The sequence below is a fragment of the Mobula birostris genome, chromosome 7 (assembly GCF_030028105.1).
Source record: "Mobula birostris isolate sMobBir1 chromosome 7, sMobBir1.hap1, whole genome shotgun sequence".
Classification (NCBI taxonomy): Eukaryota; Metazoa; Chordata; class Chondrichthyes; order Myliobatiformes; family Myliobatidae; genus Mobula; species Mobula birostris.
In genome coordinates this window covers 46460676-46475886 of record NC_092376.1, presented here as the reverse complement: position 1 = coordinate 46475886, position 15211 = coordinate 46460676, and the positions used below count along the sequence as shown (strand labels likewise).

General features: G+C 43.1%; 1 protein-coding gene across 1 annotated transcript in view; it reads right to left on the bottom strand.

Annotated features, from left to right (window-relative positions):
- micu2 (mitochondrial calcium uptake 2) overlaps positions 1-15211 on the bottom strand; it is a 422357-nt gene that overhangs the window by 214245 nt on the left and 192901 nt on the right. The window contains exon 3 of the mRNA XM_072263053.1: positions 10590-10610. Within this exon, the coding sequence (XP_072119154.1) occupies positions 10590-10610 (21 nt within the window). The remainder of the gene's footprint in view (positions 1-10589; positions 10611-15211) is intronic.

Here is a 15211-nt window from a genome sequence, read left to right as displayed (position 1 = left end):
TGTAACACACAGAAAATGCCAGAGGAACTCAGCAGGCCAGGCAGCATCAATGGAAAAGAGTGAACAGTTGACATTTCAGGCTGAGACCCATGATCAGGACTCAAACTGACTGCTATAGACTATTGAGCAGTCGCCCAATATGGCAAGATGGTCTCTTCACCTCACAATCTAACTTGTTGTAGCCTTCCATCCTATCGTCTTCCTGCACTGTACTTTTTCTGTAACAATAACATTTCATTCTACATACTGTTATTGATTTCCATTGTACTACCTCAATGCAATTAAAATGAAGTGATCGGTATGGCTGACATGCAAATCAAAGATTTTCACTGGAACTCGGTACATCTGTCAATAATAAGCCAAGTTACCAATTTAATTAGAGGGTGAATAGGATTTTTTGGCATCTCACCTGAAAGGTGGTATCCTTGACTGTCTTGTTGTTCATTACTGAATTGTAATGGCAGCTTGAATTAGCTATTAAACAAAAGAATTGTTTTTAAACTCATTCTGAAAAATGGCCTAAGAGTACGAATCTTCCATCAAATTTTGATGTCTCATTTGTTGATTGCACATAGAAATTTGATGGAAGATAAGTAAGGTAGATTCTAAATGGAATGCTTTGAAATATCACTAAATGTATTAGCTCCATGCACCAAAAATAGTGCACATTACATGGCACAGATGAAAAGCAACTTTGCCTAGTTCACATACTGTAGTTAAGACCATAAGACATAGGAAATCATAATGTACCATCATTTGTTGATTACCAAAGAGGAACATAGAGCTCCCTAATTAGGCTATTCAGCCCACTGAGTCTGTTCTACTTTCCATCATGGCTGATCTATTATCCCTCTCAACCCCATTCTCCTGCCTTGTCATCATGGTATGCATCCTTCTCAAACCCTAACCTTTGACACCTTCAAAGTTCAAAGTACACTTATTATTAAAGTATGTGTATACTATACAACCCTGACATTTGTCTCCACAAACAAGATACCCAAAAGAACCTATCTTAAAAAATCCAACAATCACCTAATGTGTGTGTGGGGGGGGGGGGGGGGGGCAGGGGGGGGGAAGACAAATTGTCCATAAAAGCAAGCAAAGAGCATTCAGAATGAAAGTGAGTCCCGTGACATGAAGCCTACAGCAGGCCCACACCATCAGGCTCGGTGCAGTGAAGAGCACAGTACATGTTGTGGACCAGCGAGCAGAACCGGCCTGACCCTCGCTCCAGTCCTGATAACCCTGCCTTTTTAATCCATCCGGCCTGGAGTTTAAATTGGCTAAACATCGGGTCGTTCCCAGGCTCTGTTGTATTGATATGCTCTGAGCCCCATCCCCGCCACCACGTTCCAGCCCATACCTGACCTTTCCAAATCGGCCTGGCGCTTAGATTGATCAAACCTCATTCTTGGTTCAGGTGGACAGGCTCCGTAACTCCTCCGTTCCAACTTTTCTCTGCTCCACTCGCTCCAACTCTGTCTCTGAATCTGACTATGTCACTTTGAACATGCCTCGACCTTGCTCCGATCACGTCTCCACAAACATGCCTCGACCTCGTTTGCATCCTCATACCTGACCCCACAAGTCAGCTTTGCCTTTGCTCGCCTCTCCATTGTTTACAATAATTTTTTTTTAAACAGAAAAAGTGTTATTAATAAAGTATGTAATTATCATTCTTACTTTGAGAACCACCAGTATGTTGCCACCCGCCTTCAGCAACACCATCTCAATCCGGAAGAAATCGGAGCAGAATTAGGGCATATGGCCCGTCAAGTCTGCTCTGCAAGAGGAGCGGAACTTAAGAGGATATGGGCTTAAACGCAGGAAAATAGAACTAGCTGGGTGGATTCCATGGTCAGTTGGCACCGCTATTCACATTTTCAGCAGAAACTTCAATGTTGGAAATCATAATATACTACAGTAGGATGATTACCAAAGAGTAACACAGAGCTCCCTAATTAACCCCATTTCACTGTAATGTACCCATGGCTGTGTCAAATCCCCTCCACACATTTATCTGAGAATAGCAGAGATAATTAAAACAAATCAATTGTTTGTTTTCAGCTGTGGCACCTATGTATTATGACCAAAAGCAATTATCAACAGTATTCACATATTGCAAGGGCAGACTGATAACTGACTATTTGTAGAGACCCAGTTGAAACAATCCCTATATTAGAACATAATTCCTCGAAGGCATGAAAATATATTCATTCTCCTCAGCAAAGGAAGGCAGAGTTTACATCAGCAAAATGGGCCTCCCTCTGTCCTCCCCCCCCCCGTATTGTATTACATCCACCTTATCCCTTCAACATTCATGACATACACTCAATTTTAGATCATCCATAAAATTGCTTGGTGAACTGGAGTGCAGATAATGTGAGACCGACCATAGGCCGCAAACTGGAGAGAATTACAAAGTTTACTATTTTTATTCTCTCATGACTACAATCTATTATGATTTCCCCAAGCAAACCTGACAGGATTAATTTTGGCAAAGTGGAACATGATATAATTTTTGAGTATTGCTGCACATAAAATAAAGTTCCTCTAACATGGAAACTGCCATCTGATAGAACATACACTTCTTAAAGTGTGCAATGGATTCAAGCCTTGAATGTTAGAACATGTGATTTGTGGGAATTATTTAAAGCAAAAGAGAAATGAATAAAATGCACACACAAGAATTTACTTCAATATTTCCTACCATTATTTGGGAGGTTAGAAGATTAAAAACATTATTTGAAAACTTGATGTTAGTTTTGGGAGGGGAGGAGAAGATGGTGGCGCAACGCAGCCTGCGCGGCCGCTCCGAAGTGATATCGTATTTGTAAGTAGGTACCGTGCACAATCCTAATTTGATGGACACAGATGTGAGAAGCACGGAGGAACATCTGGAGAAACTTCTGAAATGCCCGCTTTGCTGCTGCTGCTACTGTGCGATCGAGCAGCTCCGGAGGGGAAGGCCCCAAATCCTCGGCTTTGCCTATTGCCGGGGCCGGGGTCGAAGCGCTCGGTGTTCGGTGTCGGAAGGCTGGTCGGAGGCTCGAAGTTTTCGGACGGACTCAGGAGTTGGCTGTGGTCGGGTGCTTCTAGGGTGCTGCATCGGCAAGTTTGCGGGGCTGGAAGCTCAAGGCAGGGAGAGTTTTTCTTCCTTCTACCATCTGCGTGAGATGATGGGACTTTCGAGAGACTTTGAGACTTTTTTTTTTACCGTGTCCATGGTCTTGTTCTTTATCAAATTACGGTATTGCTTTGCACTGTTGTAACTATATGTTATAATTATGTGGTTTTTGTCAGTTTTTTTAGTCTTGGTTTGTCTTGTGTTTCTGTGATATCATTTTGGAGGAACATTGTATCATTTCTTAATGCATGCATTACTAAATGACAATAAAAGAGGACTGCATGTCCTCATAATCTAATCTAATTAGCAATAATAACTTGGTCTGAGATGGGGAATATTGGACAAAAATGACACTCACAAGCAAATAGAAAATTATTATTTTTTGAGCTTATTTTAATCAAATCTAGGAGGCAGTTGAGGGAGCTTGGTTAAGATCCAAAATATTATTAAATATACCTTTATCCAGCTTGTCAAAAATACAGAAAGGAAATGTTATTCTATGAAACCTCCACTGTAAAACAGATCAAAATGTTTTTGTCACTGAAAATCCATGACTGCTTCAATAAATGTTGTTAATTGACAATTGGTGCATTACATCAATGGCTTTTTAAAGAAAACATCCACTACTACTTCATCAACCCCAAGTTGGTGTGGTCTTTCACTGATTCTCTCATGGTTATTACTCTATTACGGATTTATTGAGTAAGCCCACAAGAAAATGAATCTCAGTATTGTATATGGTGATGTATATGTACTTTGATAATAAATTTACTTTGAACTTTTTAAGGGGTCAAACTGAAAACAGTAGGAAATGTCTAAGTAAATTCAAATATGATTTATGTAACTGAATTTATAATCTGGAACTGAAATTTTCACTGAGATACCATCCTGAAACTAGACAACAATACTGGTTTTGCATTTCTTATAAATTTATAATAAACATAGTTATGGAAGTCTCAGACTGCTTATTGCCTAAAGGGAATCCAGTAGTCAGTGACAATAGAGACTCTGCAGATGTTGGTGTAATGCCCTGTTTAAGATTTCTACTGCTATGCTGTGAGGTACTTTTTTACTTTAGCAGTTTTCTGCAGAAGCAGTGTGTCCTGCTAGGAAGAGTGTTTTGGGTTCAGCTAAAGCTAAGGAGCCATGTTGTTCAACTTAGAAATGTTGTGTTAGCCAATCAGGTTTGTCCGGGTACATGTTGTAACTGAGATTTCTAAAGGTCTGTAGGCTGGTTTGTGGGCTTTTGGCAGGAGCGGGGAAGAATGCTACCTGAAGGAGAGACCCCGTTGTAAGGAGTGCTTTGTCCAGATGAATGGCTCCAAGGAGGAAGTAAAAATATTCCTGAATTAGCCAGTTTGTTTGAGATGGTCTTCAAGAGAAGTTTGAACTGTGACTGGTGTCTTTCATGCAGGATGTGGGTTCAGTGCGTGAGTAAAGACATACATCCAGCCAGAAATGAGCTCCAACACTTATGTGTACATTGGACTAGTTTAATTGCAGTGGCCCTTTTATTTTTCTTTTCTTTTGATAAAGTTGAAAAATTGGTAAATAAAACTCTCTTTATAATTTTAGGCTGGTGGACGATCTGTCATTTCTTGGCAACTGATAATTGTGTAGGGGATAGAACTTACACAGCATTCACTACAGTCAATAGGCTGGTCCTGGACTTATTTCATAATTTACTGGCATAATTTACATATTACTATTTAACTATTTATGGTTCTATTACTATTTATTATTTATGGTGCAACTGTAACGAAAACCAATTTCCCCCGGGATCAATAAAGTATGACTATGACTATGACAGTCAATGTTCCTTAATCGGAATATCCTAACTTTCCTCTTTGGTTGAACCCAAAATCATAGCGACACTAGACATGTATTGCTTATGAAATGCTTGTGTTCTCAGCTGGGTGGATGTTTGAATTCCCAACGAACTGCTACTTTAGAACACTGAGTTCTGTAAAAGTGTTGGGGGAAAATTACACTGATCGAATGGCATCTTGACCAGTCAACTGTTACGGATGTAGTGTTAATCCAGACTACCAGTGATGTGACTGAAGTCACGCTGCCCAGTAGGAGAGGGGAACTTGGAGAGCCGGGGCCATGGCTAGGTCATATCTCCAGAGAAGAGGGGAATGTATCTGAGGGTGAAGACTTTGAAGACAAGTTGTTCTTGATTCTGTGAAGTGAAGGAAAGTAGCTGTCTAATATGAGAAGTCTAAGTCCTTCAGCTGTTGATTTAAGTTCTGAGCTGATTTTGGCTATTACCTCACTGGTTGATAAATGCCAAAGTGTACCTGCGGAGAGCCAGGTTATGGAAGGCTGAGAATGTCCTCTGGAGTTAAGCCAACACCGATGGGGAAGAAGAATATGAGGTTTGGGCTGAGCAGACATCTCAGTTACTGGATGAATGGCAGTGCTCAGATAATACGAAAAAACAGACCAATAGAGAGGTTAAAGTGTCTGGCGGCTGATAAAGTGAAGTTCCTAAAGGCAGAAAGCGCATCAACCATGTCAGCTAATTATATGCAAGCTATGGAAGATGTATATGAGCAGGGTGAGAGGGTTACACTGGATATCTTGAGCAACACACACACACACAACACTGGAGGAGCTCAGCAGGTCAGGTAGCATCTATGGAGAAGAATAAACAGTGGACAAAACGAGTCATATTCAGTCTGAGTATCCTCCAACCTGATGGCATGAACACCCATTTCTATAACTTCCAGTAATTTCTCCCCCTCCCTCTTCTCTCTTTATCCATTCCCCATTATACTGTAGCTTTTCTCTTACCCCTTCTCTTCTCTGATGCCCATCACCTCCTCCAGCCCGTCCTGCTCCTTCCCTTACTTTCATAGTCCATTGTCCTCTCATATCAGATTTCTCCTTCTTCTTCAGCCCTTCAGCTCTTCCACCAATCACCTCCTAGCATTTTACTTCATCCCCCACTCCTCCACCCACCCCCTTCTCCCCCCCCCCCAACCCGGTTTCACATCACCTGCCTGCTTATACCTCTTCGCCTCCTCCCACCTTTGTATTCTGGCTTCTTCTTCCTTCCTTTTCAGTCCCGAAGAAGGGTTTCAGCCCCAACGCCAACTCTTTATTCCTCTCCATAGTTACTGCCTGACTGGCTGAGTTTCTTCAGCAACACACACAAAACGCTGGAGGAACTTAACAGGCCAGGCAGCATCTATGGAAAAAGAATACAGTAGACGTTTCGGGCCGAGACCCTTCATCAGGACTGGAGAAAAAAGATGAGGTCAGAGTAAGAAGGTGAGGAAGGAGAGGAAAAAGTACAAGGTAGTAGGTAGTAGGTGAAACTGGGAGAGGGGGGAGAGGTGAAGTAAAGAGCTGGGAAGTCAGTTGGTGAAATAGAAAGGGTTGGAGAAGGGGGAATCTGATAGGAGAGGACAGAAGTGCGTGGAAGAAAGGGAAGAGGGAGAAGCACCAGGGGGAGGTCATGGGCAGGTAAGAGATAAGGCGAGAGAGAGAAAAGGGAATGGGTCATGTTGAAGGTGGGGGGGGGGGGGGCATTACCGGAAGTTCAAAAAATCAATGTTCATGCCATCATGTTGTGGCTAACCAGGTGGAATATAAGGTGCTGCTCCTTCACCTGAGAGTGGCTTCATCGCGGCAGTAGAGGAGGCCATGAATTGACATGTCGGAATGGGAATGGGAAGTAGAATTAAAATAGGCGGCCACCGGGAGATCCCACTTTTTCTGGTGGACAGAGCATAGATGCTCGGCAAAGCAGTCTTCTAATCTACATCGGATCTCACTAATATAAACGAGGCCACACTGGGAGCACCGGATTCAGTAGATGACCCCAGCAGACTCACAGGTGAAGTGTCACCTCACCTGGAAGAACTGTTTGAGGCCTTGAATGGTAGTGAGGAAGAAGATGTAGGGTAATGGTCACCAACCTTTTTAAGCCCAAGATCCCCTTCCTCGGCCTTAGTGAAAGGGAAGATCTACCCACTAAATCGTTTAGAGAAAAAACAACTCAGATTGTACTTCCAACTTGAGGCCTTTTATTTGGGCTAATTGTATTTTGAATTATATAAAATGCTTTTGTCAAACTTTCAAATTAATTCAACCAAGAAAACAGTGTAACTAGCATATCAAACAGGCCATAGCTGTCTTCCTTTAAGAATATTACAATACTTCATACCTTTTGTAGTAACTTCTACTTTGAAAAAGGACCACTTGACAATTTCACGACCAAAGGAACAATTTTATCTGGGACAGCAAAACCAATGCGGCGGAGGGGCTTATATACACATGCGCAGAAAAGACCGGGAGTAAAACCCCGCAACCCCGGAAACAACCTCTGTTTACAAACAGCTTTCCGTAGCGGGTATATTGCTATATTACCATTATCCTAATTGGTATTAACTTATCTTTATAATGCTCACATTACAACACTTCTCCCCCTTTAAATTCCAACATCACCCTGCTCTCATGACTATACCCCTTCCCCACACAAAACCACCACGGTGGGCTTCACAGCTGAACAGGTGAGAAGACAGCTGAAACGTCTCAACCCAAGCAAGGCTGCAGGACCGGATGGTGTCAGTGCCAGGCTGCTCAAAGCCTGTGCCCCTCAGCTATGTGGAGTACTTCGCCATGTATTCAACCTGAGCCTGAGTCTCCGGAAGGTTCCTGTACTGTGGAAGACGTCTGGCCTCGTCCCTGCACCGAAGACGCCGCGCCCCAGCGGCCTCAATGACTAAAGACCGGTGGCACTGACCTCCCACATCATGAAGACCCTGGACAGACTTGTTCTGGAGCTGCTCCGGCCTTTGGTCAGGCCACACTTAGATCCCCTCCAGTTCGCCTACCAGCCCCGAATAGGAGTTGAGGATGCCGTCGTCTACCTGCTGAACCGTGTCTACACCCACCTGGACAAGCCAGCAAGCACTGTGAGGGTCATGTTTTTTGACTTCTCCAGTGCGTTCAACACCATCCGCCCTGCTCCGCTGGGGGAGAAGCTGACAGCGATGCAGGTGGATGCTTCCCTGGTATCATGGATTCTTGATTACCTGTGGTCTGCCAGTACGTGTGCTTGCAACACTGTGTGTCCGGCAGAGTGATCAGTAGCACTGGGGCTCCACAGGGGACTGTCTTGTCTCCCTTTCTCTTCACCATTTACACCTCGGACTTCAACTACTGCACAGAGTCCTGTCATCTTCAGAAGTTTTCTGATGACTCTGCCATAGTTGGATGCATCAGAAAGGGAGATGAGGCTGAGTACAGGGCTACGGTAGGAAACTTTGTCACATGGTGTGAGCAGAATTATCTGCAGTTTAATGTGAAAAAGACTAAGGAGCTGGTGGTAGACCTGAGGAGAGCTGAAGTACTGGTGACCCCTGTTTCCATCCAGGGGGTCAGTGTGGACATGGTGGAGGATTACAAATACCTGGGGATACGAATTGACAATAAACTGGACCGGTCAAAGAACACTGAGGCTGTCTACAAGAAGGGTCAGAGCCGTCTCTATTTCCTGAGGAGACTGAGGTCCTTTAACATCTGCCAGACGATGCTGAGGATGTTCTACGAGTCTGTGGTGGCTAGTGCTATCATGTTTGCTGTTGTGTGCTGGGGCAGCAGGCTGAGGGTAGCAGACACCAACAGAATCAACATACTCATCTGTAAGGCCAGTGATGTTGTGGGGATGGAACTGGACTCTCTCACGGTGGTGTCTGAAAAGAGGATGCTGTCTAAGTTGCATGCCATCTTGGTCAATGTCTCCCATCCACTACATAATGTACTGGGTGGGCACAGGAGTACATTCAGCCAGAGACTCATTGCACCGAGATGCAGCACAGAGCGCCATAGGAAGTCATTCCTGCCTGTGGCCATCAAAGTTTACAACTCCTCCCTTGGAGGGTCAGACACCCTGAACCAATAGGCTGGTCCTGGACTTATTTCATGGACATAATTTACATATTACTATTTAACTATTTATGGTTCTATTATCATTTATTTATCATATCACTCCTGCTTTTATACTATTTGTTAGTGTTATTTTAGGTTTTATGTGTTATTTGGTCTGGGAACGCTCAAAAATTTTTCCCATATAAATTAATGGTAACTGCTTCTTCACTTTACGCCATGTCGGCTTATGAATGGTTTCATCGGAACGCTTTACCTTAGTCGGATAAATACAGGACAAGGGTGGTCCCGTATGGGACATACCAATTTAGCCCAATATACGGGATGTCCCAGCTAATATGGGACAGCTGACAACCCTACTAGTGTAACAGCTTACCAACACAAAACACCTGAAAAACGTGGCAGATTCAACATTCAGTCTAACAAAGGAAACTGTCCATTCAAATATTCAGTCTGTCAGGAGGTTTGCGAGGGTGCTGTGCTGCAACAGATGAAAATTATGAAATCTAAGTACAGGAGCTGTCTTACTGACAGACACCTCACAGACTGTCTCAAACTGGCTGTCTATTAGTTATGAGCCAAATTTCAGGGAACTAGCAGAAAGTATTCAGCCCCAGTCATCACACTGAGGGCAACAGTTAATTTTTATTCATTTATTTATCATGTTGAAATAAAATTAAATAATGAAACATAGAATTAAAGGTGTTGTAATGTGAGCATTATAAAAATAAGTAATACTAATTATGATAGTATTTCCAGGTTACGGGGTTTTACTTCCGGTCTTTTTTACCATGGTGCATGGCGGGAGAGCTACACACATGCGCACTGGGCAGAAAAAACAGAACTAAAACCCCACAACCCGGAAACAATCTCTCTTTACAAACAGCTTTCAGAAGCGGAAGTATTGCTATATTACCATTATCCTAATTAGTATTACTTATTTTTATAATGCTCACATTACAACAGTATTTGTATATTTATTTTTCTTTTTTTTCGGGATCTACTGGGAAAGTCTCAAAGATCGACCGGTTGGCGACCACTAATGTAGGGGCAGGTGTGGCACTTGCTCCGCTTGTAAGGATAAAGTGGCAGGTGGGAGATTGGTGGGGAAGGATGAATGGTCAAGGGAGTCATGTAGGGCATGATCCCTGCGGAAAGTGGAAAGTTAGGGGGAGGGAAAGATGTGCTTGGTGGTGAGCTCCAGTTGGAGATGGTAGAAGTTACGAAATTACGTGCTGGATGCAGAGGCTGGTGGAGTGGTAGGTGAGGGCAAGAGGAACCCCATCCTAACTGGGGTGGCAGGTGGTTGGGGTGAGGGCAAACATGCATGACATGGAAGAGATTCGAGTGAGGGCAGCATTGATGGCGGACGGAGGGAAGCCCCCTTCTTTGAGTTTCTCCAACATTTTATGTGTGTTGCCCAGTCCTCTGTGAGATGATAAATCATTAGTAAAGAGTTGCAGATATGATAAAATAGTTACATTTAGGAAAAAAAAATCACAAGATCCACACCAGGACAGCAAGTAGTAAGAATCACATCTAATTGTACAAATAGGCTCACCTGTAAGGTACGTTTCAGTATCTATGGAAATAAAGCAAAATGAAAAACAATATTAGTACAATGAATTTTTTTAAGATACAGTATTGGTTTCAACATAGGAACCAAAAAAGACATATTGCTCTACATGACAAATATATTCACATTGAACATTCAAGTTATTCAGTTAATTATAGCAGATTACAAGTCTTCCTTAAACATGCAAAGTGCAAAATAGAGTTGTTATTCTACAAATATTATCTTCAAGAAATTGCAGAAGGCAAACTGGTACATTAGTACAGAAAACACTGTTAAGATGCTCTTTTAACACTTGCTGAGGTCAAAAAAATGGCAAACACTCTCAGCAGAATTTATGGTGAGAAATGAACATGAAATTATGTCACGATCTAAAATATGGAGACAGGAATTTACTGGAGAGATGTAATATGGTAGCCCTCAATGTTCACTGAAAGTATACGAGGAGAAATAAATCTTGAACAGAAATGGTTATTTTTGCCTTTTTATACTACTGGAATGCTTTGAAAAGTTATGTATTAATGGTTGAAGGAAATCTTGGGATGCAGAAAGCATTTGACAATGTAACATAAAAATACCAAAATGTTAAGGATCTTAAAATCAATGCACAATTTAGTTAGCAAGATTGAAAATAATCTCGAACAGGAACACAGAAGATGAAGATAAACAGCTGCCTGCATTTAATAATCTGATGATGCAAATTCAATGCCCACCATGGCAGTTGGAAAATTTTATTTATTTTTATTAAATTCTAGAGAAATGAATGAATGTCAGTAAGAATTACTGCAGCATTGTTTGATTGTTATAAAACATATCTATTCAATAGCTTTTAATTAGGAAAGAGGGATGAACATAGAATAACAGCAAATTCACACAACAGGGTCCATTGAGACCATTTTGTTCACACCACCCGTAATCCTAATCCTACTTTCAGGCCATTCGTCTGTGATCCTGTAGGTCAACACTCTTCACGTAAATCCCAGCACCTGTTCAGGAGATGTTCCTTGATCACTCTTTTGACAGAGAATTCCTGACTCCAACAACTTCCTTCTAATCCTTTATACCAACTTGTTTAAATCGAAGCTCTTCAGTATTTGATCCCTGTTCTGAGAGAAATGGATCCTTTCTACTTACTTCACCAGGCCCTTCAGTTTTATAAATGAAACTTCTCTAAGCAGCCTTCCTATTGTATCTCTCCTCATAAATGAAATTTCCAGTCCTAGCAACATCCTTGTAAATCTCCTCTACTTTAATTCTGTAATGTGACCAACTGCATACAAAACTCAAGCTGTTAACAACTCTGTGTAACTTTAAGCTCCATCAACTTGAGAGCATCTGTCTAACATCCCAAATGGTCCAAGAAGCTATTTGTGTTTAAGAGATTAAAGTAAGTTAACCATTCCAGGCAAATAAAGCATGATAACATAAACTGACCTTGTCAGCAACACGCACAAGATGCTGGAGTAACTCAGCAGGCCAGGTAGCATCAATAGAAAAAATGTGGTTGACATTTTGGGTCGAAAAGTCGACTGTATTTTCTTCCATATATGCTGCCTGGCCTGCCGAGTTCTTCCAGCATTTTGTGTCTGCTGCTCAGATTTCCAGCATCTGCATTTTTTCTCTTGTTTGTGACCTTGTCAGCAATGCAGTTTTGAAATTATATTGGAAGACATACTGGGGTAAAACTTCAGGAAATCTATACTAAGAAATACCACATGAGCTTGTTTTAAAATACAAACTTTCTTCTCAAATCAATATATTTCAGTTGTCCAACTTGTGGGAATTGGTTTGACAATAGTCAAAATTTAAAGATCCCCATTTATACAGTTGAATGTAAGAACCTAACTAGCACACAACACAGCAAATATCCATTTAGAATTACTCTATCAATTGGCATATTTGAACTATTAAACAATTTTGGACAGGATTGTTTGGCAAATCTATACCATAGTGCCAGCAAGACCCAGCATCATTTCTTTACCATTAAATCTGAACTTCCCTAATAAGGATTTGTTACATCTTTGGGGTGAAATATTAAACTTTTAAAAAGTCATGAACCCTGCTCCAATTAACAAACACAAAATGCTCGAGGAATTCAGCAGGCCAGTCACCCTCTATGGAAAAGAGTAAACAGTTGACGTTTTGGGCTCAGATCCTTCATCTGAACTGGAGAAAAAGATGAGAAGTCAGAGTAAGAAGGTGGGGGGGGGGAGGGGAGGAAGAAATACAAGGTAGTAGGTGATAGGTGAAACCGGGAGGGGGGAAGGGGTGAAGTAAAGAGCTGGGAAGTCGACTGTTGAAATTGATAGAGCTGGAGAAAGGTAAGTTTGAGAAGTCAATGTTCATGCCATCAGGTTGGAGGCTACCCAGATGGAATATAAGGTGTTGCTCCTCCCACCTGAGTGTGGTCTCATCGCGGCAGTAGAGGAGGCTGTGGATTGACATGTCAGAATGGGAATGGGAAGTGGAATTAAAACGGGTGGTCACTGGGAGATGCCACTTTTTCTGGCAGTCAGAGCATAGGTGCTTAGCGAAGCTATCTCCCAATCTACGTCAGGTCTCATCGATATACAGGAGGCCACACTGGGAACACCAGAAACAGTAGGTGACCCAACAGGCTCACAGTTGAAGTGTTGCCTCACCTGGAAGAATTGTTTGGGGCCTTGAATGGTAGTGAAGGAGGAGGTGTAGCACCATGTGTAGCACTTGCTCTGCTTGCAAGGATAAGTGCCAGTGGGGAGGGACAAATGGACAAGGGAGTCATGTAGGGTGTGATCCCTGCGAAAGCAGAAAGTGGGGGGAGGGAAAGATGTGCATGGTGGTGGGAACCCATTGGAGATGGCAGAAGTTACGTTGAATTATGTGGGGCTGGACGCAGAGGCTGGTGGGGTGGTAGGTGAAAGGACAAGAGGAACTATCCCTGGTGGGATGGTGTGAGGACAGTCAAAATAGAAGAGAGATGCAGTTGAGGGCAGTTTTAGAGGAAGGAGAAGCCCCTTTCTTTGAAGGAGAAGGATATCTCCTTAGATCTGGAATAAAATCCCTCATTCTGAGAGCAGAAGTGGTGGAGATGGAGGAATTGAGAGAAAGGAATGGCTTTTTTACAAGCAGCGGCCATTCTGCGATGAATATCTGTTATTTGTCAAGTAGGATGCCGTGCACAATCCTGATTTGATGGAGGCAGACGTGAGAAGCACGAAGGAAGATCTGGTGAAACTTCTGAAATGCCTGTTTTGTTACCGCTGCTACTGTGCGATCGAGAATCTCCGGAGGGGAAGGCCCCCAATCCTCAGCTTTGCCTGCTGCTTGGCGGCCGGGGCCGAGGTTGAAGTGCTCGGCAGAGAAGGTGCTCGGTGTCGGAGGCTCGAAGTTTTTGGACAGTGTGACGAGAATACACATAAATTAAGATGTTTGCTGGCCTGGGCTAGCATCAGTGGCATCAGCAGTTGGTCTGCCACCTGTCCTCAGGGAAAGGAGAGATAAGGAACAATGAAGCAGCATCTGGAGATGTGTAATGAAGGGACGGGAGAGAGAGCTGTCTAGAACGGCTCCCCCTTTGAACCCTGAACTGTTTGAAGTGATGGACAGGCGATACCCCAGCAGGAGGATAAAAAGGGACAGGTTCGCTAAGGCAGGACACACATGACACCCGAGGTAACGAGACCCTGGAAGCGGTGCGCCTCTCACAAGTCGGTGGGAAGCTCTTGGACGGCTGATCGGGGGATCAGCCTTAAACGCACAGGGTGGAAAGGTACGATCAGCGGGAACCCGGTGTGTGTCTGCCCTCGCTTGGGTGCCGGGCTCACTGCAGAGGATCGACCGCATCTGGAGGAGGGGTCACAATCGGTGACCTCAGGTGACATCACAAAGGACCCGCCCGAAAGCTGCTTGTGAGCAATATCGCCGGTCTGTGAGTGGAAGCTGTTCTGAATGATCAGTCATTCTCGTTCTCTCTCTCCCTCCCCCCACGTTGTCCATCACCATGGCAACGATTACTGCGAACTGAACTAAATTAAACTGGACTTTTGTGTCACTTTGAAATTGGTCATTTACCCCTAGACAACGATAGAGCTTGATTGATCCTGTTATCTTAATTCTGTGCACATGTGTGTTTATCATTGCTGAACTGTTGCATTTATTATTCTTTCGATTACTGTGTTGCTTGTTTCTTTAATAAAACTTTCTTAGTTCTAGTAATTCAGACTCCAACTGAGTGATCCATTTCTGCTGGTTTGGCAACCCAGTTACGGGGTACGTAACATAAGTGGGGTTCTCGTCCGCGATTTTGAATGCTAAATTCGAGACGGAGTAAATTGATTGGGTTAAAAAAAGAAAGAAAAGACAAACAGCAGAAATGGAGGCTGAGGAATTTATAAAGGCGCCGACCTTGGAGGCATTAGAGGATGCCAGGAAATCTGAATTGGTAGCTGTGGCCAAATGGTTGAATCTTGCTAAGGGGAAGTCGACAATGAGGAGAGAGGAGATACACAGAGCTATCGTAGAGCACTATGTATCAAAAGGTGTGTTTCCCCAAGGCGAGCTGGAGGCGGTGTCTATTGAAAAACCTGCTGGAGACGCACTACAGGTGCAGCTTGAAAAACTGAGACTCG